The 27,246-nt window shown below is 40.2% G+C and overlaps 1 protein-coding gene across 1 annotated transcript in view; it reads right to left on the reverse strand.

Moving 5' to 3' along the window:
• The window catches only part of LOC119917695 (cadherin-23-like), a 150,537-nt gene that overhangs the window by 121,604 nt on the left and 1,687 nt on the right, over positions 1-27,246 (reverse strand). Inside the window, exons 2-3 of the mRNA XM_038738109.1 lie at positions 17,526-17,619; positions 13,554-13,628 (exon numbers count right to left, since the gene is read on the reverse strand). Of these exons, the coding sequence (XP_038594037.1) occupies positions 13,554-13,628; positions 17,526-17,610 (160 nt within the window). The 5' untranslated portion in view covers positions 17,611-17,619. The remainder of the gene's footprint in view (positions 1-13,553; positions 13,629-17,525; positions 17,620-27,246) is intronic.

Consider the following 27,246-nt stretch of genomic DNA (forward strand, 5'->3'; position numbering starts at 1 on the left):
TGTCTATTTCCTTTGCCTTTACCAGGGGTGCTCCACTGTTTTCCATGAGACAGACGGAAGATGGCAGGGAGAGAGAGAGAGAGACAAGTAGATGCTGGGGTAGAGAGAGAGAGAGAGAGAGGACAGAGAGATAAGATACAAGAAGAAGAATTAAGGGGGAAGGATGGTCACTGTCCGAAAACCTCAGCTTAAAATGTACTCAAGCTGACCAGCAGAGGACTGCAATGCAGACATGCCAGAGTCTAAGTGTGTGTGTGTGCTGTGTGAGAAAGAGAGAGAGAGAAGGTGAGTGAGCTAAAGCGCATGGTGTGTGCGTGTGTCCAGATTGTTCGCTATGCTGCTGCCTAAATCTGATGTCCGACTGCAGTCATTACAGCTTTTTTTATCCCATAACACGCCACACTTGTTTTATGGATTATAAATGAACTCATTATCTGTAGCGCTCATTAGCTTCAGGTCCTAATTAGCCAATATTAATATTGTTTCCTGACAAAGACATTGGCACTGGCAAATTGGCAATTGACCTCCTTGGTCAATCTGGAGAGAGGGACAGAGTGACGGGAGGAGCAGAAAAACCAGGGGAGGTGAGTAGGAGAGCTGGGCAATGACAGCTGCTCCGGTTGATCAGTTTTGGACTCATCTCTCCCTCCCTCGCTCACCCACTTTTGCACTGTCCTGCACAAACCCTCTCTCTCCTTCCACTGAAAAGCAGCTCCTTAAGCTGACATGCAGCACTCTCATCACCATCACCAAAGAACCATGACAAGTTTGGGTATAGGTACAATAAAAGCAACTAGGTATTTTGTATGTTAATTTGTGTGAGTGTGAATGCAAAAAATGGAATGGAAAATAAATAATTAGAAAAACGGCAGTATCTCATATGCACAATGGCAGACAGCAGAAAAGATTCAGAGACCACAGACAAGCTTTCCTTATTCCTTAAAAAACAGAAAGATCCGCTCTTCTAAAGAGGCCTGTTAAATGTCAAACACCTTCTCGGCTGTGAGATAAGAGAGAGAAGTTAAACTATACCACACTCTGTCTGTTCCACAAGTATGCGAAATCACACACATAAACACATATGAATGTACACAAAGCACAGACGCCTTCTCTGCCTATCACTGCACCTAACATGCACAGATTTAGAAGACTGACACATACTTAGGTATCAAAAAGATAGTGCAAACACTAAATTTACAACATATGTTTCTACACTTAAAAGGCAAGAGTTACATCACCTCGCACTGCATGGTGACATACCCAGAGCAGTAACCAGGGTAAGAGGGAGTAAATGAGCGGGTGAGATTATTCTCTACCAGTGGAGAAGACAAGGAGATCCAGACACCAGTAAACAAAAGCAACCACAGTTCAGCTAGAGACTGGTCTGTAAATGGGAGACATAGTGCAGGCACCCCAGTTGTCAATTAATCCTATCTGGCACCGGCACCCTGGCCTTTATGAGAACAAATGTCAGCTTTCAAGACAAGGACGATATAACCTTTCTTCATGGAATGCACACCAGCCTCAGACGACCAATATTACACTGCAGGCGTCTAATATAAGCTGATCCAGCATGTCATTCCAACAGGGTTTAGCAAATTTGCTGTCCTGGAACTGATCAGGCTTTGTGGTATATAAAACACACAAAAATTTGGAAAAACGCTGTAGTGCTGTACTGCCACAAGTTACATCCCAGCACTTGATAATGCAAAGGAAAAGAAGAATATATTCAGGTATTCTGGCCAGTGATCGTACACAAATTAGGAAATGGGTTGCATGTGAATTGTCAACGGCTGGCAACAACCGGGCTGTGCAAAATATGGTGATTAAAGTGCTCTGAACACAGGTTCTTTCTCTCAGCAGGAACTCGTTTTCCAAGCAATATTGAGAACATTATGCATGTCCCAGTAAGAGATGTTTTTTAAAGCTTTGAAATCATCTCTAGTGGTCTTTGAGATCGGTAACCTTCTGCTTTTCAAAGACCATTAGGAGTTTTATTTGACATTTCATTTTCTCATTTGTTTCCTCTAATTTCTTCCATCTTCTCTGTAATTCGGAAAGTGGTCTTTTTTTATGTATAAAAGCACTCTCTGAGGAGTAGAGATCTGTGTAACAGCAACAACATATTTGCAATTGCCGCATGCGTGTACATCTTCAAAGGGGCACAGAGAAACAAAAAAAATGCATTCACACAGACACACATGCAAGCAACATACACAAACAGACAGACACACACGTAAGCATTTCCCGGCCTCACTCCTACAGTGTCCCTGCAATGGAGCAGGGAGAGGTGGTCGCTGATGTGAAACATCAATTTCCAGGTTAGCTGCTCTGCGTTGCTCAGGCAGGTATCAGCCGTGACCCACCTGGGCCAGATAAGCAGCTGCAAGAAGCTGATCTGCCACCCAGCAATGCACCTCTCAGTGCTGGAGAATGGAGTAACGCGTGCGCGCGCACACACACAAACATTAGTAAACAAATACTAAAACCTGAAACAATGAATTAAATGTGAAGGAAAATTGGATAAACAGCAACACAGTATAAAAACGGCCAAATTATATTTCTAGTAAATAAATGCTGTGACGTTTAAAAATCACTAATTTCTCCACATGAGGGGGTAAAACATACATCCCTGTGTAAACACACACACACACACAAAGCATGAGCAGTGCTCAGGTTTTGACTTGACTTTGAACATTTGACTTGCTGGGACTGCTGGGATTAAACTGGGTTTAAACTTGACGCATTCCGCATAGATAGCGTGTAACGTGTAAACAAACTGAACTCTGTGACGATGCTGATAATTTAGGGTAATGAAGAAAAATAACTTTCACCATCAAAACTATTGTGCCGTTCTCTTTGATAATTCTGTATGTCTGATCTCTTTCTCTGTCACTTTCTCTCTTTCTCTCTCTCTCTCTCTCACACACACACACACACACACACTGAATCAGAGCAATTATGGCTAAATGTCCTACCCAGTGAAACAAGATAGTGTGTCTAAATGCAACACACTAAAGATAGTGTGCGAGAGCCCACACCTCGCTTGGTCAGGTAATCTAACCACTGCCACAGTCACAGTGACGGCTGTCAGCTCAGTGCTGGATGCCTTGGCTGCGCTGCTCAACCTGGTGTCGCACCACATTCCCACAGACAATTTCAATTAACTTTTACAAGCCAGAAAAATATCACACCCGCAGCCTGCAGCTATTCAACACGCTTCCCCCATCTTCGTCTCTGTCTCTCCGTATTCTCAGTCTCTGTCTGGTCATAACAGAGGATAACTTGAATAGAATAGGCCACACCACAGAAGCAGTGTGTCTTTTTAAAGGGGATGGAGAAAGACCATTACAGTGTTAAGTGTGTAAGATAGCGTCTCTGAAAAAGTACTAAACAAGTCTTACATAAGATGTTGGACCATGCAGCTGAAACTGATTACCACGCTGAACACTGATATATCACCTCCTTGAGGCGGCTGCTGTTTAAAAGGTGGACCTCCTGTACAATGACTTAGAGAACCCAAAGATGACTACTATAAACAGTAAACTGACTCATCAGTCAGTCAAATGTGAAGATGTAAGGTCACGGTTAGGTGTGCATTGACCTTTTTGTCTTAATTGTAATTCACAAAAAGTCGCAGCTGAAGTTTCAGCTCCTGGGGTGCTGAACGAACATCGTCTGGCCAAATTGTCTTTATTAAATGTGACAGAAACACACAATGTGCATTGTCTTTTAGGTCAAAAAGTGATTTTTAATACCAGAACCCTGTCTTTGTGTTGAGTGTATCTAACAGCATGAGCGATACATGACCAAAAGGAGTGTTGCTTCAGAATAAAAGCATTGGATACAGGACAATGACTAGGCCCGGGCTATGGGTTTTACTATGACACACCTGCAGGAACAGTTCAGTGGTGAAGAGAAATTAAGAATTGTACATGTAGTCAAGGACTGTACTTAAGTACACTTTGTGGTAATTGTAAGTTATGCGATGTTATATGTTACTTTATTGTACATTAAACTCCACTGACATCTATTTTTACTAACTACTTTTCATCTTAAAATTTTAATCCAAAAAATACAATCTAAATATAATGCAAATGCATCACACCAAATATGATGCACTGTCATTCATTGAGCTACCCAGCATTTGGAGTTTAGATATTCTCCACCTCATGTCTGAAAGGAAATATAGTAACTTGGCCAATGACATATTTCAGAGAAGACTTTTGCCGCATGTGCCCTACTCTCCATCATGTGCCATGGACCCTAGTCTCATTATTACACTTTCAAGTTTTATTTTTCGTAAAGTAAGTAAACTCAAAGTAAAATCAAATGCTAATTAAATTGTTTAAATGTCAATTACAAAAAATGTAATGTGGTTATCCTGTCAGCAGTTGAGGGTCCTGACCAGTTCTGTAGTTCGACCAATATCTGGCATTTTGAGATAACCGGCATTGCTTCCAGTTGCAACCCAGAAGTGTCTGTGGACCCATCTGCAGGCAGCCTTGCCAGTGTGGCTGTTGAACGATGTTACCGCTCCCCCTTGTGAGTTTTGGGAAGGTGGTGAAAAAGTTAGTTTTGAACCCTAGATTTCATCAGTCACCATTGTCTTTTCTAAACATTAATGCGTTTCTCCCATCCTAAATGGCAGCAAATCTAATCTAAAACCATTACGGGTTAGTGTTAAATATATGTTGTTATACTGTAGAGAATAATGGAGTTGAATGACGTCACTTCTGACGAACTGTTTTTCTACTTCCATCTAAAACAAAATTTTACTGGCTAAGATAACCATGTATATTATATTGTACTATGACCAGATAATGGAAATATACATGACTTTTCTTTGTTGTGATATATGCATTTTATATATGCATTATATATCCGCCACTGGCTGCCCCGTTATATATCAGTATCTGCCACTGAAAAACCCATATCGGTCGTCCACAATCGCAGAAAAGCAAGACTGAAAATCAGATCAGCTAGAAAAAAATCTGGAAAAGTGAGGAAATTAAAATTATGTATGAGTGTGAGCAGGATTCATTCAAACTCAGAAGCAATGTTGCAATGAGCAGCCAGAGTGCTGTGAGTGTTTGCATAAGCCATAATAACACTAACACATCACGTGCTGGGTAAGTGCAGACAATATAGCTCAGCACGGCGTCATGATGGATGGTGTGTTTGCAGACACCACTGAACCGTGGACCCCATTATTTCCTGGGGGAAGAAGGGGGGGCTAAGGCACCACAGGGGGAAGATAAGGGATGATTGACTAAACCAAAACAGGGGTCCCTCTTGGATGGCAGTGTGCTGGCATTATTGGGAAGCCATTGTGGGAGTCAATGCAACAGCTCAATGACAGCAGAGAGCCGTCACAGGAAGTAAGATGATCAAGTGTATCCCCTTCCTCAAGTGAGGTAGAGGAGGGCTCTTCATGTGGAGAGAACAACTTCCAGTCATTAAGAATATCTCCCGGACATGTTGGGTGTCATCTCTTGCTGAGATCAGGTGGTTCAAACCTCAACAGGGAGGAATACTTTCCTTCTGCAGCTGGTAGATAGGATTTGTAAAACTAAGACACACACACACACACACACACACACACACACACAGACAGTCAGTCTCATGCACGTAGCGCAATCCGCCAACTCAAACTCACAAACAGTGACAGATACAACTGCAGTTGCCAGAGATGCAGAAAGGACACACACATCGCATTCCAATTTGGCAATATGAGGGCTGTAAAGTGGGAGCATGAACCCACCTCTGCGTTGCCCTGCTCACAGTCAGACAGTAGCAAATATCTAGAGCACATATCCTGCAAGTAGAGACAGTCCTGGATACCAGCCAAAAGCCCCAAAACACTGAATCAACTCTCAGAGAAATTGCCCCCTTCTTCTTCTCCTGACAATACCCTGATTACCCACCATTTTACCATAGCTCATCATTCTTTATTTCTCTTTTTATGTTTTTGTTTCTGCTCTGGATTATCTGGTCTGCAGAGGACATGCAAGATTTTCTCGGATGTCTTCTAGTCTTCTGTGAAACTGCCAGCGTGGTGAGGTAATTTCAGATATGTAAAATGTCAAAAAAGAAATTAGGGGTTCACATTATTCAGAATATTTTAGACTGTTTCCTGATGAAGAAAACATTAAACATTTAGGGGAAGGATAGAGACATTTTAGCTTTAAGCCCTTGGAAGAATAGAAATCCTCCTCTTACCTTCAGTGTTTGTTTTTCTTATTTTTACATGTCAGAGAGAAGCTTTTTTTGAAATATTGTTTGCTACCTTATAACCTTGCAGATTTTTTCTTAAAGCAAATTATCCTGCTGTCCTATAATGTGACATGATCTTGTTTTCAGCCTTATTCAATTTGTAAGAAATACCAATATTTTCATTTTAAACTAATATATACCGATATCTGTGAAGATTAAACTGTGGTTTGTTAGAGTTACATTGCTAAAGTAAAATTGATGCAATGAGAACAAGAGCAACAATCAACCTCAAAGATTATTTTTTTAAAGATTATTTCTGATTAATTGTGCATGAGTAGTTAATATACTGTATTTCATTTGTTTTCTGTTATGCTATCATGTGTTAATCATATTCATTGTTGCTTTTCCAAAAATACAAATCATTGTTTTTCCTAACCATGCCCATATAAATACCACTGCATATAAAGTCAGAGTTTTAGGTTGAATTCAGATTACATCAGTCATGTCAAGGAATGTGTGGAGTTCAGTGCCTTCGGGCCCAATCTTACACCCAGGGCAAAGCACTGGCCTTACTTTGGGTCCAGATTATGCGCTGTATAATGTGGAGTAAATGTGGAGTTGGGTATTCCCTAAATGCACTTTAGACCAAGCGCTATAGATCGTTTAAATAGGGCCCTTTAAGTTGGTTGGCAAACTCTTACTCTAGGTGCATTACTGAAAACAACTGAACTGGTGTGGTGGACTACATGGTGATGAATTTATTATTTTTTAACTGATTTATTCAGGGTTTGTTTACTGTGCATGGATGTTCTTTTTCAGGAACAGCCTGTTCTCACTCACACAGTTACACACATTCACATCCAGAAACCCAGTGCAAGTCTAATCTGTTGGTCACTGAGCAGCACCACTGGAGCAAATGGGGGTTAAGTGACTACCATCACTTGCCTACTTGCCTGGCCGCATGTTAACATGCACTCAAGACAGAGTATGGACGCTGGAATGGATGCTTAGTGTGAGCACTGTAATGAATTTCAAACCCAGAAAACATTGACCTCACATACATAATCTTAGTGTACATTTGCACATGCAATGTTTTCAATATTACAGTTAGTTTTTCCACAATTGACTTCTTCTGGAGTGAAATTAATGAAATAAATTAGCAAATGGTGCAAAATATTTTGATGTTAGTTGAGAGAGAGGAATAGAAATAGGCTGTTTTTTAATCTAAAATGTATTGTGGGGCTCATTAATGTTTTGCCCAGAGTCAAAGACAGAACAAGAGTGTCTACATGGTTGGGTCTCCTCCACATTACTGTGTAAATCAGCTGGTCAGCCACTTGCACAGGGAGAGTCTGCCAGGTAAAGGAGGCTGTTCTCTCCAACCAGGTAATGGCCTGGCCAATCACCCTTATATCCAACCAAGTGTCACTAACAAATATAGATTTCCCAATACCAAACACAAGAACATCTTGAAAAGGCGAAAAGCCCACGCCTCTAAGCAGCATTCACATTCTTCCTGTAGTCTTTAACTAAAAAACAGTAATGTCTGCTTCTAAAGTGTTTTTGACTATTGTAGAAATACTAATAGTCCATGGCACAATACATACACAACAATGTCTGTGAAGGTTCTCAGTCATCCAGGTCATAGTTATCCTACGAAGGTTGAGGTCATGGCCAACTGGACATTGTAGAAAAAAACTAGAAGACGTTTCATCCCTCATCCAAGAGACGTCTTCAGTTCTGACTGACTGGTAGGGAAACTCAGCTGTTTAACCTCTGTGGGATCGTTGGCTAAGATCGTCGATACCGCTGGTTCATCGTGGTTCTGTTCAGCGACAGCAGCGAAGCCGAAGATGCCAACGATGGTCGTTCAGACTTGGCCACGAGTGGTTCTAACGACCATGACGACTGTCGTTACAACAGCCAGGAGCACCAACGAACCAGCAGTATCGACGATCTTTGGTCCTGGGTCTCTCACACCAAAGTCATTGGTGTGTCTTATCCACTGCACCATCACCACTCCATGGAAGTGACTGTTTGACTATCTTTCAAACTTTAACAAAAGATAAGAATTTGCACACTTAATCAAACATTTGCAATGTATCCACAATGCCTGACTAACTGTACATACTAGAATGATTATGTTGTTGTTATGTTGTCTCATAACATCATTAAGAAATTTGGGAAGTCAGTGAATAATATACAACATAAAAATATCAGTGCTGCTTTAGAGGCATGCATTCAGATGATCGATACAGCTTCTATATCAGGAAGCATTGGTCCAATCAAGATCAAGTAGCATTCACACCAGAACACCAATAGTTATGAATACTGCCATGTTTATGAGCTATTCCAGCTAACATGGTCAGTATACTGACTCAGAAAACTGCGAAAGAGAGACTGTCCGGAGGAGGGAATGTTGACAAGCCATAGTTAATGTACAGTAGATGACGATGGGGAACTGGCTGGAGAGAGAGTACACAGACATTATCAACACGTTTAGGGGAAGGCTTTAATAAGTCTTTCCTTGGGGCTGCTTCCTTCTCCTTAATTATTATTGAATTAGGAATGCCACGGAGCTAATTAAAAGTGCAAGGTATTTACTGTGGCAGTATAAGAATGTGAGGTTGCAGAGAGAGCAAGTGAAAAAGAAAAGGAGAGCGAAGAAATTCAGACAGAAGGTGGATATTTTAATTGTTTTATCTTCGTCCTAGTACTGGTGCATACAGCTACAATTTACATTTTTGATACACATGATTAGAACATTTTTAAAAATGGCTTAAAAACACTGTCTGACAAGCCCTGCCTCTGGAGCCATGTTTCCCTGTGGCATTAAGAGAGAAGAAAATATATAATACAAAATAAACTTTAAGAAAATGGTCATGTTGGACTCAAATAAGAGCCAGTATACTGCCTCCTCATGCTGAAACTTATAGCTACGCTGCTTTGTATACATGTCTCATTTTTCCACTGTGTGATGCAGGGGAAAAAGGAGTATCATTTTGTTTTACAGACCTTTTCTATTGGAACAAAGGATACAAGTGTGCTGATGGATAAGAAGGACTAAGAATGATTGAAATTTTTGTCTGACAAAGAGACCTTCAATTAATTTGCTCATGTAATGAATATGCTTGTTTCCTGTTGTACTTTCTCAGTAAAAATAATTTATTTTCAATGTATACAATAACTTATTCTGTATAAATTAACACATATTTTAATAACGTTAGCCTAAGCCAAACTTTCAAATTTAATCAGACATGACACCTGTGCACAATTGTCACAAACTACATGCAACATGCGCAAACCATCCCAACAGTGTGTAGAAGTTTCTTATTTCGAACAAATGTTGTGTTCTTTCCACAAGTTAATTACTCAGTAGAGAGCTTAATCTGCCGAATCAGGGCAAAGTGGATTAGGAGATGAGAGCGTTTAATCAAAGTGTTCTCTCACTCTAATTACACATCCCATTTCCTGACACAACACACACTGTTATCTACAACTGCATTTAAACATTAGCTCCTCTGTTAGTTACCCTCCTAAGAGTGAATGATCCCACGGCCTGGATGTGACAATAAAAATCCCATGAAATGCAAACACACACTAAATGGATATACACATATGCATGCACAGACATGCAGAGAAGGAACATGAATAGAGTGAGGATTTTGTTCTAAACACCATGAAATATTCCTCTTGTAAATATTGAGATAAATCATCTGAGGTATGGTTGTATCACTATAGCGTCCAACAGACTGAAGGGCCATACAAGCCATAATTCATTCTGGCCCTCTCACATGCATACATGATCCTTTCAGATGTATACATTTTTACTCACATACATACATGTATTTTCACTCTCACTTACATATTGTTACACTTCCACACATATATGTATTATTTACTCTTACAGACATACATTCTAACTCTTTTATATAATTTTTTTTATTCCAACGGCACATGAATAAACATATACCATATTCTCACATACATATATTTTATATCTTACATTTAAAATCAATCTACTCACATACATATTGTCACTTTCACAAATTATTGGACTGTAAACTATATGTGTACACTCACATGTATGTATTTTGTCTTGTCTTTTTTGGTTTTGGTTTACTGACACAGGAAGTTCCTCTTTAAGCAGAAGAGAAATGTACGAATGTGTGATTTTAAACATATGAATATAAGAGCAAAAGTGTGAATGTGAGTAAAAATATTAAATACAGTATGACATTGAAGGTGTCAAAAATGTATGAACATGAAAGAGTAAAATGTATGAATGTTAGGGGTGTGCATCTTCACTGGTCTCACGATTCGATTCGATTTGATTCGATTACGAATATCAGGTCAACGATTCGATATCTCGATGCATCGCAATGCATCACGATGCATCACCTCATGGGTGGGAATTTTTAGGGACCTCATTACAATTACGAGTGCTACGATGCGATTGTAAAACGAATAGGATAAAGATGTATTTTTTTCACTGTGTGACTACTTGGTACTTTTAAAGCAAAGTATTTGTAACAATCCAAACAAGTAGGTGGTAATGAAATGGAGATATTTAATGTCACTTCATATAAATGTAGCTAATCTATGAGTTTGTGTGAGCGTAAATATTAAATATGAGATCGAAAAATGTATGAAGGTGTTAAAAATATAGGAAGATGAGAGAGTAAAATGTATGAAGAAGTGGGTGGAAATGTAAAAATAATTAGCATAAAATGTATGAGTTATAATATATAAATATGAGAATAAAAATGTGTGGGTGTAAGAATGAAAATAAATTAATGTGAGAATGAAAATATATGTATGTGAAGATGCCCAAAATGAATTATGGCTTGTATGGCCCCTCATAGTTAATAGATAGATTCATACCAGTGAGGACTAACGATTCCTCTTGGGATCATTCTCATCCATGTATCAAATTAAGCGTGTTGTGACGAAAACTGTGGTGGAGTGTGAAAGGACAGAATATATGTAAGAAGTGTGAGTTCACACTGAGTGAGGGCCCTCTCCCGTTGTATTACGCATGCCTCTACAGCACACATCTCTGCAGCACCTTTCAAATACCCTGTGCCGGTTCCTAAACCAAACCCCTTGCTGGTGAGAGGAGGAGAGGAGTCTCAGATCAAATATCCATGGTGTTTGGATGTGTTCCCTCATCTCTCTGATAAATAGTCATGTGCCTGCCATACGGAGCTGAGGCTATTGGCTCAGAGACCATGAGCTAAAGTCACTGATCTGTTGCCTATAGACAAGGCTAGAGCAGATAGTGTTGTGAGTGTGTGTGCATGCATGCAGACCAGTTTTAACTGAAGAAAGTCTGCTCATCTCTATAATACAGAATCAATGGTCCTATTGTGCATGTATCAGTCAACCGGTTCTTGGTGTCACCTCACACAACCTGCTCACATGAACCCTAAACTGTTGCATCATCACCAAGACTAAACCTGACAACCTCCATGGTAACTGAGTACGACCAGAGTGGCTGCAGAAACCTGATCACTGGGTTCAGGTTATGCAGTTTCAATTCAGTCAGACAGGTGCTCATTTACGTTCATCAAATTTGTCGTAATAATAGCCTAATGAACTATAGTGGAATGTATGAAGTTTTGAATATGATTAATCTGCCTCCATTCTGTGCGGAAAGCCCAATTTAACATTTCTTTATTCTTTGCACAATCTTTGCACTGAACCTTGAGATGAGAAAATATGTATTTTCAATCTACCCTTTATTCAAATCAAGAGTAAGAGCGATGTCAGCATTGAAATTGCTGCCAGGCTACTCGATTAAGCCAGTGTGCTGGATGATAAGTAATCTTGAGATTGTGTGTTAGGAAACGTGGGTGTTTGTGCATGTGTTATGTGACTAGAGGATGTGACATTGTGGAGAATAGCATAAGATCCTTTTCCCCACACACACACACACAAACATTTGACTCAATGGCTTGTGTGTGTGCCTGTGTGTTCATGTGTTTATGAATTGGAGGGCCTCCTAGACGAGGACATCTGCTGAGCTAATAAACAATAATCTTGACAAATTGTCACTGTCCGATCGCTCAGCCCACCCTCGTAATCACACCACTGAAGAAGCCATCAGAGACCGAGCCAGGGACATGACTGACAGCTCTCTGGACCAGTGGAAGGTGTTGCTGGACCAAAGCCCAGCTGTCTGAGGAGAGGACACAATGATTCATGGCCAGAGGGCAACCTGGACAGAGTGGTTAGGGAAATTAGCAACGCCACCCAGCAACACATCCATGCCCTTCACTGGTTAGAACACAAGCTGACTGAGTGAAGAGGTGGCCTTCTGCCAGAAACTACTTAGTACTGTTGGACAAAGATGCCAAAGCAGGCAACTATGAGGATAATGGTGTTTGGGGTCATGGTAATGATGATGAGGATTTACTGTAGGCTCACCGGGATGTTGTAACCTTCCTGGCTATGGTACAGAACACGCAACTAAGATGATGATGATGGAGATGTTGCTGAAGGCAATGGTAAGTGGGATAATGATAATGATGGAGGCTTGGTGGCGTACTAGAACTTTGATGAACCCAAGAAAGAAAAGGGGGGGAAAGAAAAATCACAAATTACATGTTGTCTGTGCCTGCGACATGTAAATGCCCACATAAAGCAACTCTGAAGGTGTAGACATGGATAAGCGAACGCTCTGTGACTCAGACTAGGAGTGTTGACAGACTGGCAGAGTGTAAAGGTCGTGTGATAAGAAAAAAACCCCAAACTTCTAGAAAATCAATCCAATATAAAAGGATTCAGAGACGGTGAAAAGTCAGACATCTCCAAATTGTCCTGTCAATCACTGCAACCACAAAAAGGACAAAAAAGACAAAAAATAAATAAGAAGGGCAATAATAGATCCAGGAGAAATTGGACTCTTGTGTTCAGAGTGTAACTGGCAACCGCCCCAAACAGCAGTGGGACACAACATATGAGCCAGCTTATAATAACATGGAGATATCAAATCTGGGCAAACTCTTTCATCCAGACATCAACACAAGATGTGAAATATCCAAAGCATCCCAGGTGTCTTTTGTGTCTGCTGTATAGCAGAGAGACTCACACAGTTGAACAGGTGAACAGGCTCTGGAGTTTCCTTCTCATCACAAACACACACATAGAAAAACACAGACGCATCCTGATAGAAGACATCCATTTCTATCACTGTTAGTGTCTTATGTGACATCTCTCTTTACTTTTTGTTTACTCTTTCTCGGTTTATATTCAAGAGTTACAGAGGACAGACCATTTCTGTGCAGTAAACAAGTTGACAAAGCAATCCAGAAAGACTGCTATCAGAAACTTACCGACAGGCGTATCTTCATAGATGAGAAGGTAGGTCGAGAAGAAGTAGTTCTCAAAGCGTGGTGGCTGGTTGGAGCCTGTGACAGAGAAAAGGAAGAATGGTAATTCAAATCATGTCCAACAACTATCTATTGATTATGTTTTTCAAGTGATAAACTGTTTCCACATAAATAATCTACATTATACCAAACTGTGGACATTGATTTAAAGTACAGGCTAATACTTACCTACAAGCTTACTAGCTGATTTGCTACTTACAGTACTACTAGACTGAAAGCTTTTACAAAGGTTATTGGTGTCTGGCTGGTTTTACACATCCTTTTGTGCACAGGAATTATTACAGTAGAGTTGTGTACTGTACTACAGCATTTGTCAAGTGATCTTTTGGAAGTATAGGTGTAAAACACCACTGCAATGAGCACTTACACTGAAAAGATTCGTGCAACTGATTCCAGTGCACACACTCTTGTTCTACTGTTTAATTCATACATTAAACTGACTGTTTCCAAACTGCTTCCAAAATGCAAGTATGGCTCCATCCTCCACAAGGGGACTGCAGCAAATATATTCAGTGTATGACACTGTACAAGAGTCTGGAGGCAAATGTATTCAGTGTAGACTGTTTATGACATCTGGGGACTTTTGCTGAATTTTTGAGGAGACCATAGCTGCTTTTGTTAAAAAAAACAAACAAACCCTGCAACATGCTTGGGAGTTTTCAAAGGCAAAAAAGTCAACATTTAAGTAACAACAGAGGTTCATCAAGAGAAATTGTGTGTCCTCCGACCCCATCCCAGAATGCACTGTATAGCTTCCCAAGCATTTCTGTCATGGACGTAACTCCTGCCTCCTTAATTATGCTTAACTTTAAGCCTCAATATCATTTAAATGGGTGATTGGGAAATTAGCTTATGTAAGCTGGGTAGGTAAACTTTATTAGATGAGAATACATTCCTTCCATTTTTCATTGGTACCATTGGTCCTTGCTTTTTGGCCACACAAGCAACTCTTTAATTCCACTACTGTCAGCTGTTCAAGCTGGTGCATACATAGCGCAGCCTATGTAGTGAAAGACGGGTATTGAAATGTAAAATAGGTCACTGGGTGAAAGCATCTCTAATAGCCTTAGTATCAAATATAAAAATGGACCAAATGAGAAGAACCATTATAAGACCACATACAGCAGCCTGTCTAAAACATATCTACTCACATCAGGTGGTGATGATGGGGATCACCTCCTTCCCTCAAGGTTAAACTACTGCCTTCGGTTACAAGTTTTTGTAGTTCTCCACCATTCACAAAAATCATTCATTAATTCATCCAAGGATATTGTTTTTGTACAGCAGCCTTATACCTGAATGCCAGTTTGCAGGATGATGTGTTTTACTGTTCTTCTACTCTGTAGTAGTTTCTCTTGGTCGACTTTATATGTCTTCTATCCACTTTAGATTTTTGGCAGTTTTCAAATGCTGTATTTGTATTAACTGTCAGACATACCTCTAGTCACATCAAGAAGAGAGTTACAGACAACCACTTTCAGAAGCACTTAGCTGTCAATATAAAGCTGTGTAAGCAGAGAACATCAATTACACACAGAGCATTATGCTGCTCATTATCTTCATGCTTTAACTTGAATAACATGTTTACATGGTCTGTCTTTAGGCAGTCATTCATACCTTGAGGGTCCATGAAAACCATTAAACACCATGGTCAATTTTTACCCCTGCATGTCATCAGTCTGAACATTAAGGCTTTTTATATCTGTGAAAATCTTACTTTTCATAAGTTAAAGCTTTAAATCTGAGTGGTGTGATAAAAACATCTTTAAAATGTTTAATACTCATTATCTGTCGATGTTTGAAGCATGTGTGTATTTTCAATCATAACAACTGCACCATGATTACATTTACCTCATATTGATTTCTCTGTATAAAAGAAAGTATCCTTCCATTACAACACCACACTTTTAGGGGCTGTTTTAGGGTTAATAGTATGTCATGTTTGGCCCGGGTTTTGTGGAGAAGGCACTGCGATGCAAGCTGTTTTGTTGGGAAGATCAGGGAACAAAGCTGAAGGTCTTTGATCAGATGAGCTGGGCGGCAGACCACAGAGACACTGAAGCGAGAGAAGGGGAGGCTAGCCTGTTGGAAGTGAGAGCGCTTGATAGAGTGAATCAGTGCTTTGAAAGTGGGAGCTTTTCTTTCAGTCATGTGCCTGACTGTGCGGAAGAAGATGCTTATCTCGGGTGTGCCAGCATGGCTCTTAGTGGGTGCCAAGAACACGGAGCGTGATTCACTTGATAGGGGGTGGTGAAGAAGAGGGTTAACAAGCTCCCGTCTACACCTGTGGCTTAATTACTACAAAGCACTGTGTCAGGCTTGGATAGTGGAATGCAGATAAATCACAGCCACATAATAATCACAGCAATGATCATCAATCCAATTTGCTGGATCAGGGAGGTAATGCTCAAGAGGAGCACAGGGTCAGTGTGCTAATGGGTGAGTTAGAGAAAGCAAGGGAGAGGAGGGAGCAAGAAAGCAAACACAAGGTCCTCCAGCCTCTCGCCTCTCACCTCACAAGAGGCGAGTGGCTGGAGGACTTCAGAGACATAAAAAAACGCCCTGATAAAGTCAATGTGCTTGATGTAAAGAGGTTGTGGCATCCACTTAATAACTTTACCCGCTGCATCAGCTCTGTGTGTGATTGGAAGACAGTTAACGTGACTTTCCACAACACTGAAGCTCTCTCACTATATCCACCTCTCTCTCTCTCTCTCCCTCCCTCTCTCTCTCTCTCTCTCTCATTCTACGTACAGGGCTGAAAAGAAAAGTTGTCTAAGTCAAGGAAAGGGAAGGGAATACATCACGAGTCGAAGGTAAACGACAGAAAAGCTTTTCAGGCAGTTATTTATAAAGAACTGAGAAGAAAGTGTGAGAGATATTAATATTTTGCTGTCAAATCTTAGATTACCTTTCTGTAGCCTGGAAGGTAGGCCTATATTTAAAGCTGCAGAAGGCAACAGTTCAACAGACGCTAAGCCTCTCCCACCAAGCCCCCAAGTTCGTACGTCAGCAGAAGGTGCTGGTTGCCCTACGAAATCTCATCCCTGTACTATAACTATCAGTACCATCATTCATTTTCAGTCTGTACCTCTACTACTTGTACTGTCTCTATTTCTGTGTGGATATTGTGTTAGCTGCTGGCGCTATATAAATTAAAAAGAATGGGACTGAATTGAAATCCCTTGTAGGGCTCGCTCTCCACGGCAATGGCCTCGCCAAGACCCCAGTCCCTCTCGCCACAACTAGATCTTCTCAAAGTTGACCCTCCAGTGCTCGGCGGCAGCTGGAATGCCGTCTAACAGCGGGATGAGAGGTTAGTACACAACACACACCACTGCCCCCCCGCAAAAATGTTTGTCATCATGCCTCTTGGCTACTCGTCAATATGAGTGCCATGGAGCCAGGAAGTGTTCACACACATGTTTTGGAATATTTGCATACTATATGCCAGGTGACGACAATAAGTCTGGCATCGGAATTTTTTTTTCAAGTCATTAGATGGCGGGCCAGAACATTTAGCATTTATAATCCATTTTTTTACTGTGTGCCTATTTAGCTCAGTCAGTAGTGCACTAGTGAGTTCAAAGGGTTGTGTTCAATCAATTTGTAGGCACAATCATTTAAGAGGAAGTGATTATGTGAGTAACTTTTGCTGTCATGACTAAGATCTGTTTGAGCACCAGCCGCTATAGCCTAATGTTTTTTACCGCTATTAAAGTAATCTGGCCACGGGTCAGACATTATTGCTGGCGGGCCAGCTTTGGCCTGTGGGCCGCCTATTGCCAACCACTGCTATATGCCATTGACAATTTCAGCAAATATTCCAGTTATTGTTATAAAAGTTATCTTCTGAACCCTTCACCATCACCACGTGGATTTACACAATCATTCATTATTGTCAAGAGGACTTACCTTCACAGAAAGAGTGAAGAATGACGAAGGGAAGGAGGAGCTTGGCAAATGTCATCCTGCCGCCTAAACCCACACTCCACGACATCACCTGCACCTGATGAAGCACACACAGACATAGAATACTGTAATGCCACAATTATCTGGTTAGCTGATTATATTGGCATTGCAGTTTCAGTCTAGCCAAACACATTTCAGTTGTTTCATGTTAGGTGATTACTTTGTGTGTAGATGAGATCAGTAAAATTAGAGGACAGAAAAAAAGATTTGCAGCACGGCATGATTCAAGCAGATGTTTACTTGTGTGTGTGTGTGTGTGTGTGTGTGAGTGTGCTTGACTGAGCGATGGGGTGTTGATGAAGGCAAATTCACAGCAACAGCTCATTTGCAGTACACGCTGTAATAGCCATAACTAAGACATCACCTTTAATTGTCTGATTCAAAAAAAAAAAAACGTTGTGCGAAAAGGAAAAGTGTAAATGGCATTTTCTGAATGGTCGTAGTGCAGCGTCACTGGTCCAGTGTCAATGCTGATAGCAAATAATCAAATTTAACAAGTGGAGAGCAAAGATTTGTTAAGATTAAGATTTGTATAGTGTTTTTGTGGTTATAATGTTTGGTAAGAGGTGTTTACTACTGGAAGGAGAACAGCAAAGACATACCTCTAATTAACTATAAATTACTGTACAGCAATATCAGTGACTATACCTTAAACATACTGATAAAGGTAAACACTTGTGTTCACTTGTGTTTGCTTTAATATGTGTCCTCCGAGCCATCATGTTGCAAATTGTGTATTGGTCCTCTGTTGCGTAAGGCTTCCTGTCAGGTGGCAGTTCAGGCATTGTAGAAGCCCTCACCGTTTTCCCTGATTTCAGTTTTTCCCTCCTTCTTCTTCTCTCATTTTAATGCTGTCATCACTTGTCCTAGCAAGGCCTCACTGGTCGACAAACTCATTCAGTGGCAATTTAATTTTAAGGGGTTATCTTAACTGAGTTCCTGCTCACAGTAAAACTTGTGTTCAGAGACAGCACTGCTTGTCCTTCAAGTATGATGGCAAAAAAACTAAATAAACTACAGAAACCAGTGTGAGAAGTAAAAAAACACACAATGCACAAACTGCTTTGTGTTGCTGCTTGCTGTCCTGTCACTGTGGCACTGTTAGAGATATACATTATGTGGTGGATTCAATTCAGACAAAGCAACTAGAATTTACAGGTGGGTGAGAAAGAGACACAAGCTACAAAATAGGCTGTCATAGCTTATTTTATATATATATGTGTGTGTGTATGTGTGCATTAGCTGTGCATATGTTTGAATAGGAACATTTGTTTTCATTTGGATTCCTGTTTCCTCAGCATTATTCATTTCACTTTCGGTAACAATGCAACCTGCATAGCCATGTCTGCTTTTTTTTTTTTTTTTTTTTTTTTTTTAACTCTCTTTCTTTTTTCTTTTTCCTTTGCATATACATATTCATTCGTTTCTCTTCCTTGGACCTGAAGACCCTTTCATTCCTCCTTGTTCTCTCTGACAAGGCTGTGGTCCACTAGTAGAAAGTATTCTCTCCACTCAGTGGGAAGCTCAGATTGAAAGCTAACCACAACAACCTAAATAGATTCACATTTCCACAACTGATCCTTTCCTGGCCAGAAAATTCCCTTTTCTTGAATATCATTTCCTACTGTTTGTATCATAAACACGCCCCAGGTAGCAGGACTTGGACACCCTGGAGCACTTTAAGTAGCCAAATGTACTGACAAGCACAGTTTATCAAGCCCAGTAACTACAACACAGCAAGCTACAAGACCTAAGGGCAAAATCTCAGTGTTTCCTGTGTTCCTCTTTGATGCTCGGTTAGGGTTGATCAGTCTGGATGAGGACAATCAATAAAGCCCATTCCCAGCTCTCCACAGTGAAAAAAATAAAATAAATTGTACATAGAGCAGCAAACAAGCTCTTTGAGTCTCTTTTGTCCTATTTAAAAAATAAAAAAAAATCCCCTTTGCTGTAAGAAAACACACACAATTTTATTTTCTTTGTATCATGCTGCCAGGTATCTGCTTATATAAGTAGAATCAGACAATGCTCTATTGATTTTCTATTGATAGTAAAACATAAATGCCAACATAATGATGATGAAAGATCTGATACAATCAGATGTCAATAAGTTGACAGCGTTACTAAAAATTAGTTGTATAGTATCATTTTCCCTGTTCTATAATGTAGGACAATGGTTGACCTATGCATGGTCTTTACTTTAGTATTGCCATACAACTAATTTCTTTTTCTCTCTTCACCTCATTTCCCCCCACATATAATATACCTTATCCAGCCTCTTCACTAATACTTCCTCCAAATGCTAAAGGACATTTGTGAGATGACGAATGGGTGAATATGAGTGATGGATACTGGTTGAGACCGACGTGTTGGGTTTGAGACAGCTGAGGTAGCCTTGGAAAATACACGCAGACCTTCTGCAGCAGCAACCAGCTCTCTGCTCTCACCAGGATGCAGCAGGATTCAATATTAAACATTCTGACAAAGATTGTGTCTGTTATTCTAGGCTCCTGGCATAGCCTGCAAGCAACGCAAAAGCACAGTAAGCAGCTGCTGAGGACCCTGGCCTGAGCAAATGTGAAGGTTATGATAATAATTTAAGTATTAATGTTATTAATATTTTGTGCATTTTGTATTGTTTTATTATTTGTACTCAGCAGCAAAAATTTTAGCTACTGTACAAAATATCAGTTGCACCAGGTTGATTTATTGTGTTTCTTGTGTTTTCTTTAATCTCTGTCATTCTGCACACTTGCAAATCACAAAGTTAATTTTAAAACTGCTGACCAGTTATCTTTTGGTGTGAGAAACACAGAACACAGAAATTGTTTGCCTAACTTTAACTTTACTTTAACTTAACTTTACTTTAACCTTAATTTAACTTAACTTTACCATGCAGATAAATTTAAGTTTTGCCCAGGTTTTGAGATAACCACTGAGTTTTTCTGCCACCACACTGGTACAATTTATGAACTGTAATGTATGTGTTCGGAAAAACTCAACAACAACTCAACAGCATATCTTTCCAGAAAAACTGCACATAATAATTGATCAACAGATTTCATAGGAAACAATTTTGTATTGAAGGTTTAAAAAGTAGTAATCACTGTCCACAGGGGGTCTGTAGAGCAAACAGGAAATTGTTACTGAATTTTCTAAATGTCATTTCTCAGTTTTCTGAGCTCCATTTAACTCACTTGTCTTGGTGGCAGAAGTCACTGGTGCATCTGCATGGTACCTGCTGGCTAAGTTGAAAAAAATGCAATGACTCTTTAAATGCCTGAACTACCTGTTTGTTGTCACTCTTCGGTAGACAATATTCCTGATTCCACTATTGTTATGTTTTAGTACCACTTGAAGTAACATTCTTGAAAATGGTATGGTAATTAGCTTATTTTTAAGTTCTTACATGGTAGACTCAGGCTATTGTGTGACCATACAATGTGCAGTTTATGGGCCATACAGTATGTACCACTGCAATCACTTCAGCAACAATGTGGTGGAGGAAGAGTGGGAAGGTGGCGGGCGATAATCAAACACTTTATTCAAGTCATTTTTGACCACATAAATTGGAGTCAAACATATAACTGAAGACTCTCAGATTAAATATGAGCACTTATGTGTCACTCAAATAAATATAATTGAAAATACAGGACTGATTAACTACTTTAGAATCTTCACTGATCAAAAAAAACATAAACTGACATATATATTTTGTCTAGTGTTAATCCATAAATAAAAATACCTGCAGATATATTTTGTACTTATAGCAGGTTCTAAATCTGACACTTAGGTGATAGACTGTGCCTTTAAGAAATGGTGGAGGAATGCCACAGAGCTGGCAAATGAAATTAAATGATAGCAGGGGCCCTTGAGGTGGAGGTAAGTTAGTAATTAGTGCAAAAGCATGATCTAGGAATAGATTAGGACAGGATTCCATGTTGCAATTAGGGCTGGGCAATAAAACAATAATGATAATTATTGCAATATAATTTTCCTTAAAAACAATTTAATGTTCAATATATCGTCAATAAATATTTGCTTTAATTCATTTGAATCACGAACAAATTATCACTTAATTTTTCTATTAAAGTATTTCTTTTGTTGAGGAAAAGAGGCCTGAAAGATTAACTAATCGTATTTGTTGGAAAAGATAATAGTTTTGAATGTTCTAACTTAGACTTGTGAAGTGATCCACTGTTTGGCATCAAGTGTTTGTCACATTCTGATCATAAAGAAAAGTTTAACCACATAATTAACCATCTGGTTTCTTCAATTTTCACTCAGGAGCAAAAATCAGCCTTTAAACTTGAAAGAAATAACGATTTGACATTTATCGTGATAATTATCGATATCAAATTATATGAAATGTTTTCTTGGCTATATCGCCCAACCTTAGTTGCAACTGCAGAGGACAGGGCTAGGCAGGGATGTGGTCCCCAACGCAAGCTGGACCCCACTGCAGCACTGTCCCAGTCCATTGGCTATATTGTCACCATCCATCAATCCCTCACTTTCTTCACCCCCTCCCTTTCCTCTGTCAGAGTCACTGCTCATCTTCCGCTCACCTCCCTCACCCGTAACATCTCGCAGCAGTCTCTCACTCTCCCCAAGCTTGCCTTTTTCTGTCTGTTTTCCTTTGTTTTTCACTCTTTTTAGTCATCTCTCTCTTTCGGTTTACTCTTCTTGGTCTAATCTACATTGACTAGTGTCTCTTCCTTTTTTGATTTACCACAGAACTTGGCTTGTCCAATTCTCTAGTGATTTCAAACAGTTTTTCTGTGTGTCAAGCGTTGGCAGATAATTATGTCTCCCGTGTCCTGATGTAAAATGTCAACACAACAAACATGTCTACTGTGGGCCATGTATTTGTTGTGTTGTCATGTTAAGTGTGGGTCCAAGATAACCATTTATCTTTACCCAAAGACTAATAAAAAGTACATATTATCATTATCATCTTTAAAAGGGTAAGATAACCTTTAACTGCTCTTGAGTTTTTGTTACACGAGTTATTCTTTACCTGTGATTAATGAATCTTCAGGTTCTAAGTTATGCAGCAGGCATTTGAAAACTGAAACTATTTTGAGTCCATTAAATTACGTCCAATGTTTACACCTGTTATACTTGCCCTGAATCCAGATTTAAAGGCAGACTATTTTAAGGCCTAAATGAATATTTGGAACACACACAACTCCCACTGGGCAAAGCTTAGGGTGGCTGAGATCCAGGTCTATTTAATGAGTTGTGGTCTTATAGCTTATCTGACGGTAATGTGTGATTAAGGCAGTGTAAAGTGAAGAGTAATATCTGGACCCGATGTGCTCTCTCCAGAGAGGCCAGCCTGCCCACATGGCTATATCTCCTGGCTTTACAGCACTCGATATTATTGATTACATGGCAATTGTGTCTGACTTGCCTTAACCTCAAAAGGCACCCTCCTCAGAGGCAGTGGTGGGCCACAGGCAGCAGCCAAATCTGGATTATCACAGCAAATCAATGGTAGATTTCTGCCTGCCCTCGGTCCTCATGAAAAAGTTATCACTCATTAGCACAGTGATCACAGACAGATTAGCAGACATTTGGCCTTGTCAGGGTGTGGGGGGGAGGGACAGCGGTGCTCTGATGAGCTGAGTAATGTCTTCCTTTCCGCCCTCCTGATCTCTTCATCTCCAACATAACATGATTTTCTGAAAGCCTTACTCAGCAAACCTCACTCACATGACAAGAGTGCAATGTAAACTGAATGGCATTTGGACTGCAGAGCACGGAGTGCCTCCATAGTAGAAATGATAATCAAAATGACACGGCACGTTGATGCTGAGTAAACCGTTCACTTTGGTCAGGTCATTTATGAAATTGTTGGTGCTATGTTCCATTTTCTTAACAAATTCGTAGCCAAGGTCTTTGGAAAAGAAGTTCAAGACAACAGGTCCTGGACAACAACTCACAAGTCCAGCAACCATAGTGGTTAGCACGTTTTATTTTCAGACAGAGGACTACATGGCGCATACAACGGTATATTGGTAAGAAGAACCATATGAGTCGTAAACAAATCTTTACACACGTTTTTGCAAACCTGCCTAAAATCACTAAATGAGTCAGATGTTATTGACTTGTAAAACATGACATGAACAGCTTTCATCTGAGCAGAACTGAAGCGGGTCTCTACTGATTGGCTCCTTCAGAATGCAGCTATGACTATTCTGTACACACATCTATTGCATGACTGTCCTTTTCCTAATCCCAGTCGAGTGCCTAAGGATGGAGGGTGTCGTATCATGTACAGAATGTAAAGACCCTTAATGCAAATTTGTGATTCCTGATATTGGGCTATATAAATAAAATTGACTTGACTTGACTGGAGCCTCCTCTCAATAAAAGATCACTAACTCCCTGCCAGGCATTCAGAAGATAGGGAAATATATACACATGCCAAGCTGTTCTTCCACTGGAGACGCTGCCTGCAACTTCTTTGATCCTGTACAGGCTGACAGTAAAGCCAAACACTGTGGGAGAGACGGGGCAGCTTACACAGGACCTAGGGAGACGGTAATTATGAGGAACAGGATGGGAGCGCAGCAAGGCGCCGCATTACGGCACCCTGTCACAAAACGCTTGAGCAGGCACAACTCATACACACCCCGTCCTCTGCTGACCAACACCAGGATGTGTGCTTGGGGTGGTGGGGGTTGATTAGTGTTCAGTTGGGGTAAATAGTGGGGGAGAAGCCTCCTCCTGGGCCACACACTGAGACACAACTGCTTGTACTGCATTTGTCAAGTGAATGCCGAATAGCTGTGTCTGCAATAGCAACATTAAAAACTGAGTAAAGACTTATGGTGCAGTGATGGAGGTTACATGTCGATGACACTCCATCTTGTAGACAAGGAAGCTACTGTCCTCTAATGTAGTGTCTGTGCATACAGCGTGGGTGACCTAGAGAGGCAGCGTGAATTTAACTGATAAATTCCCACACCCCCACCGATGTTTTAATTGTCCCCACCAACAGTGTCTTAATATCAATTCAGTATGTTGCAATATTCACTGTTCACAATTACATAAAAAGCAAATGTCTGTTCATCATATTGGTTCAGACATTCTCAGTAATTTATTATCCCATTATGTGACAGATCAGTATGGGCACTCCTTTACAAATGAGAATTGTTGGCTATGAAAGCTCAATTTCAGGGTTGATGTATATATTATCTGAATGATTTATATGATATATTTATGTATGTTTTAAATACATTTGCTAATATAACAACTATGAAAATGAATACTTAATTGAAAACCAAAGAAATGTGCTACAAAAAGGTGTGTAGGAAGCAAGCAACCCTGTCTGCTGCTACCACCGCCTTTGTGCCTGAGTGCAGGTTGACATAACAATCTTAGCTCTCTGATTTTAGGCTTTTAGTGTTTTTGTGGACCAATTGTGGTGAGAACATAATGATACACTCCATGACTTTTTCTTCTCATCCTTGTACTGATAAAAACGGTGCAGATCAATATGCTGTCATGCCACTCTTGTCCTCCTCCCCACACTTATTTCACTGAATCACAATGTTTTCAACATCACCCAGTTTCACCATATAGACAGCCTACAACAGTTTTTATGGTACAATGAGATGTATTGTTAATGAGTTTCCCTTGACTATACTATAATCATTAGCACACTATTCATTGTATATTTGCCTCAACTCTCAACCAACCTTTTCTATTTTCCTCACTCAAACGTTATGCCTGTAAAAAAATTCAAAGCCTCCATAATGTGAACTGATTGCCTCTTCCTCAAATTTTGATGTCAGTCTCAAAATGCCTGTTTCTTAGCCAGGCTCTCTTTCCACTTGGCCATTATCCGCTGCAATGAGCTTGGCAAAGCTGTCCCAGCAGAGGCCTGTGTGTATATCAGACAACATAAACACAGACAGCTGTGTCAGAGGGCAGCCGATAGCCTGTAGAGACTCATTCATCTCCTTTTGTCTCTCTCTTTGTTAAAGCGCAGTCATTCCAACCCCGCCAACAGCTGACTGTTTCTATCCCGGTTGAAAGATCAAAACACACCATTTAGTAGCTCCTCTCCAACACAGATGACCTTTTCATCTCAACACTTCACCTCTCTCCTCATTCAGCCCTGCCTCCCATCGTACTTCACCCTCCTTGTCTCTCCTCCCGTCCTGTCTCTCTCCCTGTGCCGTTTCAGCCCCACTTCAGGGCAGCATTCCATGCGTAAATACCAACAACAAGGATTTGTCACACAACAAAGCTGCCATTAAATTGCTGTTTTGTTTGTTTAGCATGGCATGGTTTACTTTCAGGGGAGAATATGACTCGATATGGTAAATGCTACCGGCTTAGATACGAATCCCCAATGTTTTAGCTGTGAAAAATGAAAGGCCTCCATCCCTTCCTTCGGGAAATATCAATTTCAAAATTCCTTCAAAATGCTTTCACACATTCACAAAAATGACTCAATACAGGGACACAGGGATTAGTAGCAATAAACTACAACAAGATTATTGTGGATCGGTGGGTTTATAACCAATTATTTAAGCAATCATCCTCTCTAAAAAGGCAATGTCAATTATCGGATCTACTGTGAGCCTTTTGCCCACCATTAAAAATTTAGAAAAGCATGGCTCACATTAGTAAGTTCCAGCAGCATGCAGGAACTGACATGCAGCTGAGCAAAATCATCTTCTCAGCCCTACCCTCTTCTCCAACCTGTTTTCTTCAGTTCTGCCCCAATGACTCGGCTGATTTAATGACCACACACAGCTGGACCAGGAGAGAGGTGTTTGTAGAAATGGAAAAAGTGGGAAGCGTACAATGATCATAATTGCAAGTACCAGGAATGCTGTGTAGACACCAAAAGCAGCTGGGAAAAGGCATAAAAAACTAACATTTAAGGTCTGTGGGTTTTGTGTCAGAGACCACTGTGCTCAAAGCACAACAGCACATTATTCTGTCAGCAAAAATACACCACTGTATAATTATGGTTGCAATAAAAAATGATTTCTGTCATCTGCAACCCCATGAGCTCATTGTGCCAAAGCCAGGTGATGCTGAATACATACAGAAATAAATACACACAAGCACACAAATAAATAAATAACTTGAAAAATGACATGAGCCATCACCTAATAGTTACTCAAGAGCAGCATGTAGACTGTTCAGATGCTTTCACACCTGGTAATCAATGCCAACCTTTTCCCAGTGGTTCCACTTACAATTTTCACAGACTGGCTAAACTACACGAATTGTATCAACACCATGGGAAAGAATTGAATGTTTCATATTAATAGCTACCACTTTTCCATACTCTAGATTATCTTATCACCATTTCCTCTTCCACAGTTTTACAATACTTTCATCCTTTTCTTGTCTCCATAACTTGCTCTGCTCCCTGTCTGAGACCTCATAGGATAGTCCAGTAAAGTCAATGTGTCTGCAATTCATTCCTCTATGGCCCATATTGGGTTTCATATGAGCCTGCCAGTCAAGGTGTCTGTCAGATATGGACTCTCTCCAGTTAACTATTTTTTTTTCTTCCCTATCGTATTCTGAATGAATTCAGGGAGAGTGACAGCCGCTCAGAAAGGGAAACTGTCAGAGGCCTGATTTCCCCACATAACTTATGGAAAACAGCAGCAGTTTCTCTCCATCT

The sequence above is a fragment of the Micropterus salmoides genome, unplaced genomic scaffold (assembly GCF_014851395.1).
Source record: "Micropterus salmoides isolate LMB-PRFRI ecotype aquatic unplaced genomic scaffold, ASM1485139v1 Ms_hic_scaffold_22, whole genome shotgun sequence".
Classification (NCBI taxonomy): domain Eukaryota; kingdom Metazoa; phylum Chordata; class Actinopteri; order Centrarchiformes; family Centrarchidae; genus Micropterus; species Micropterus salmoides.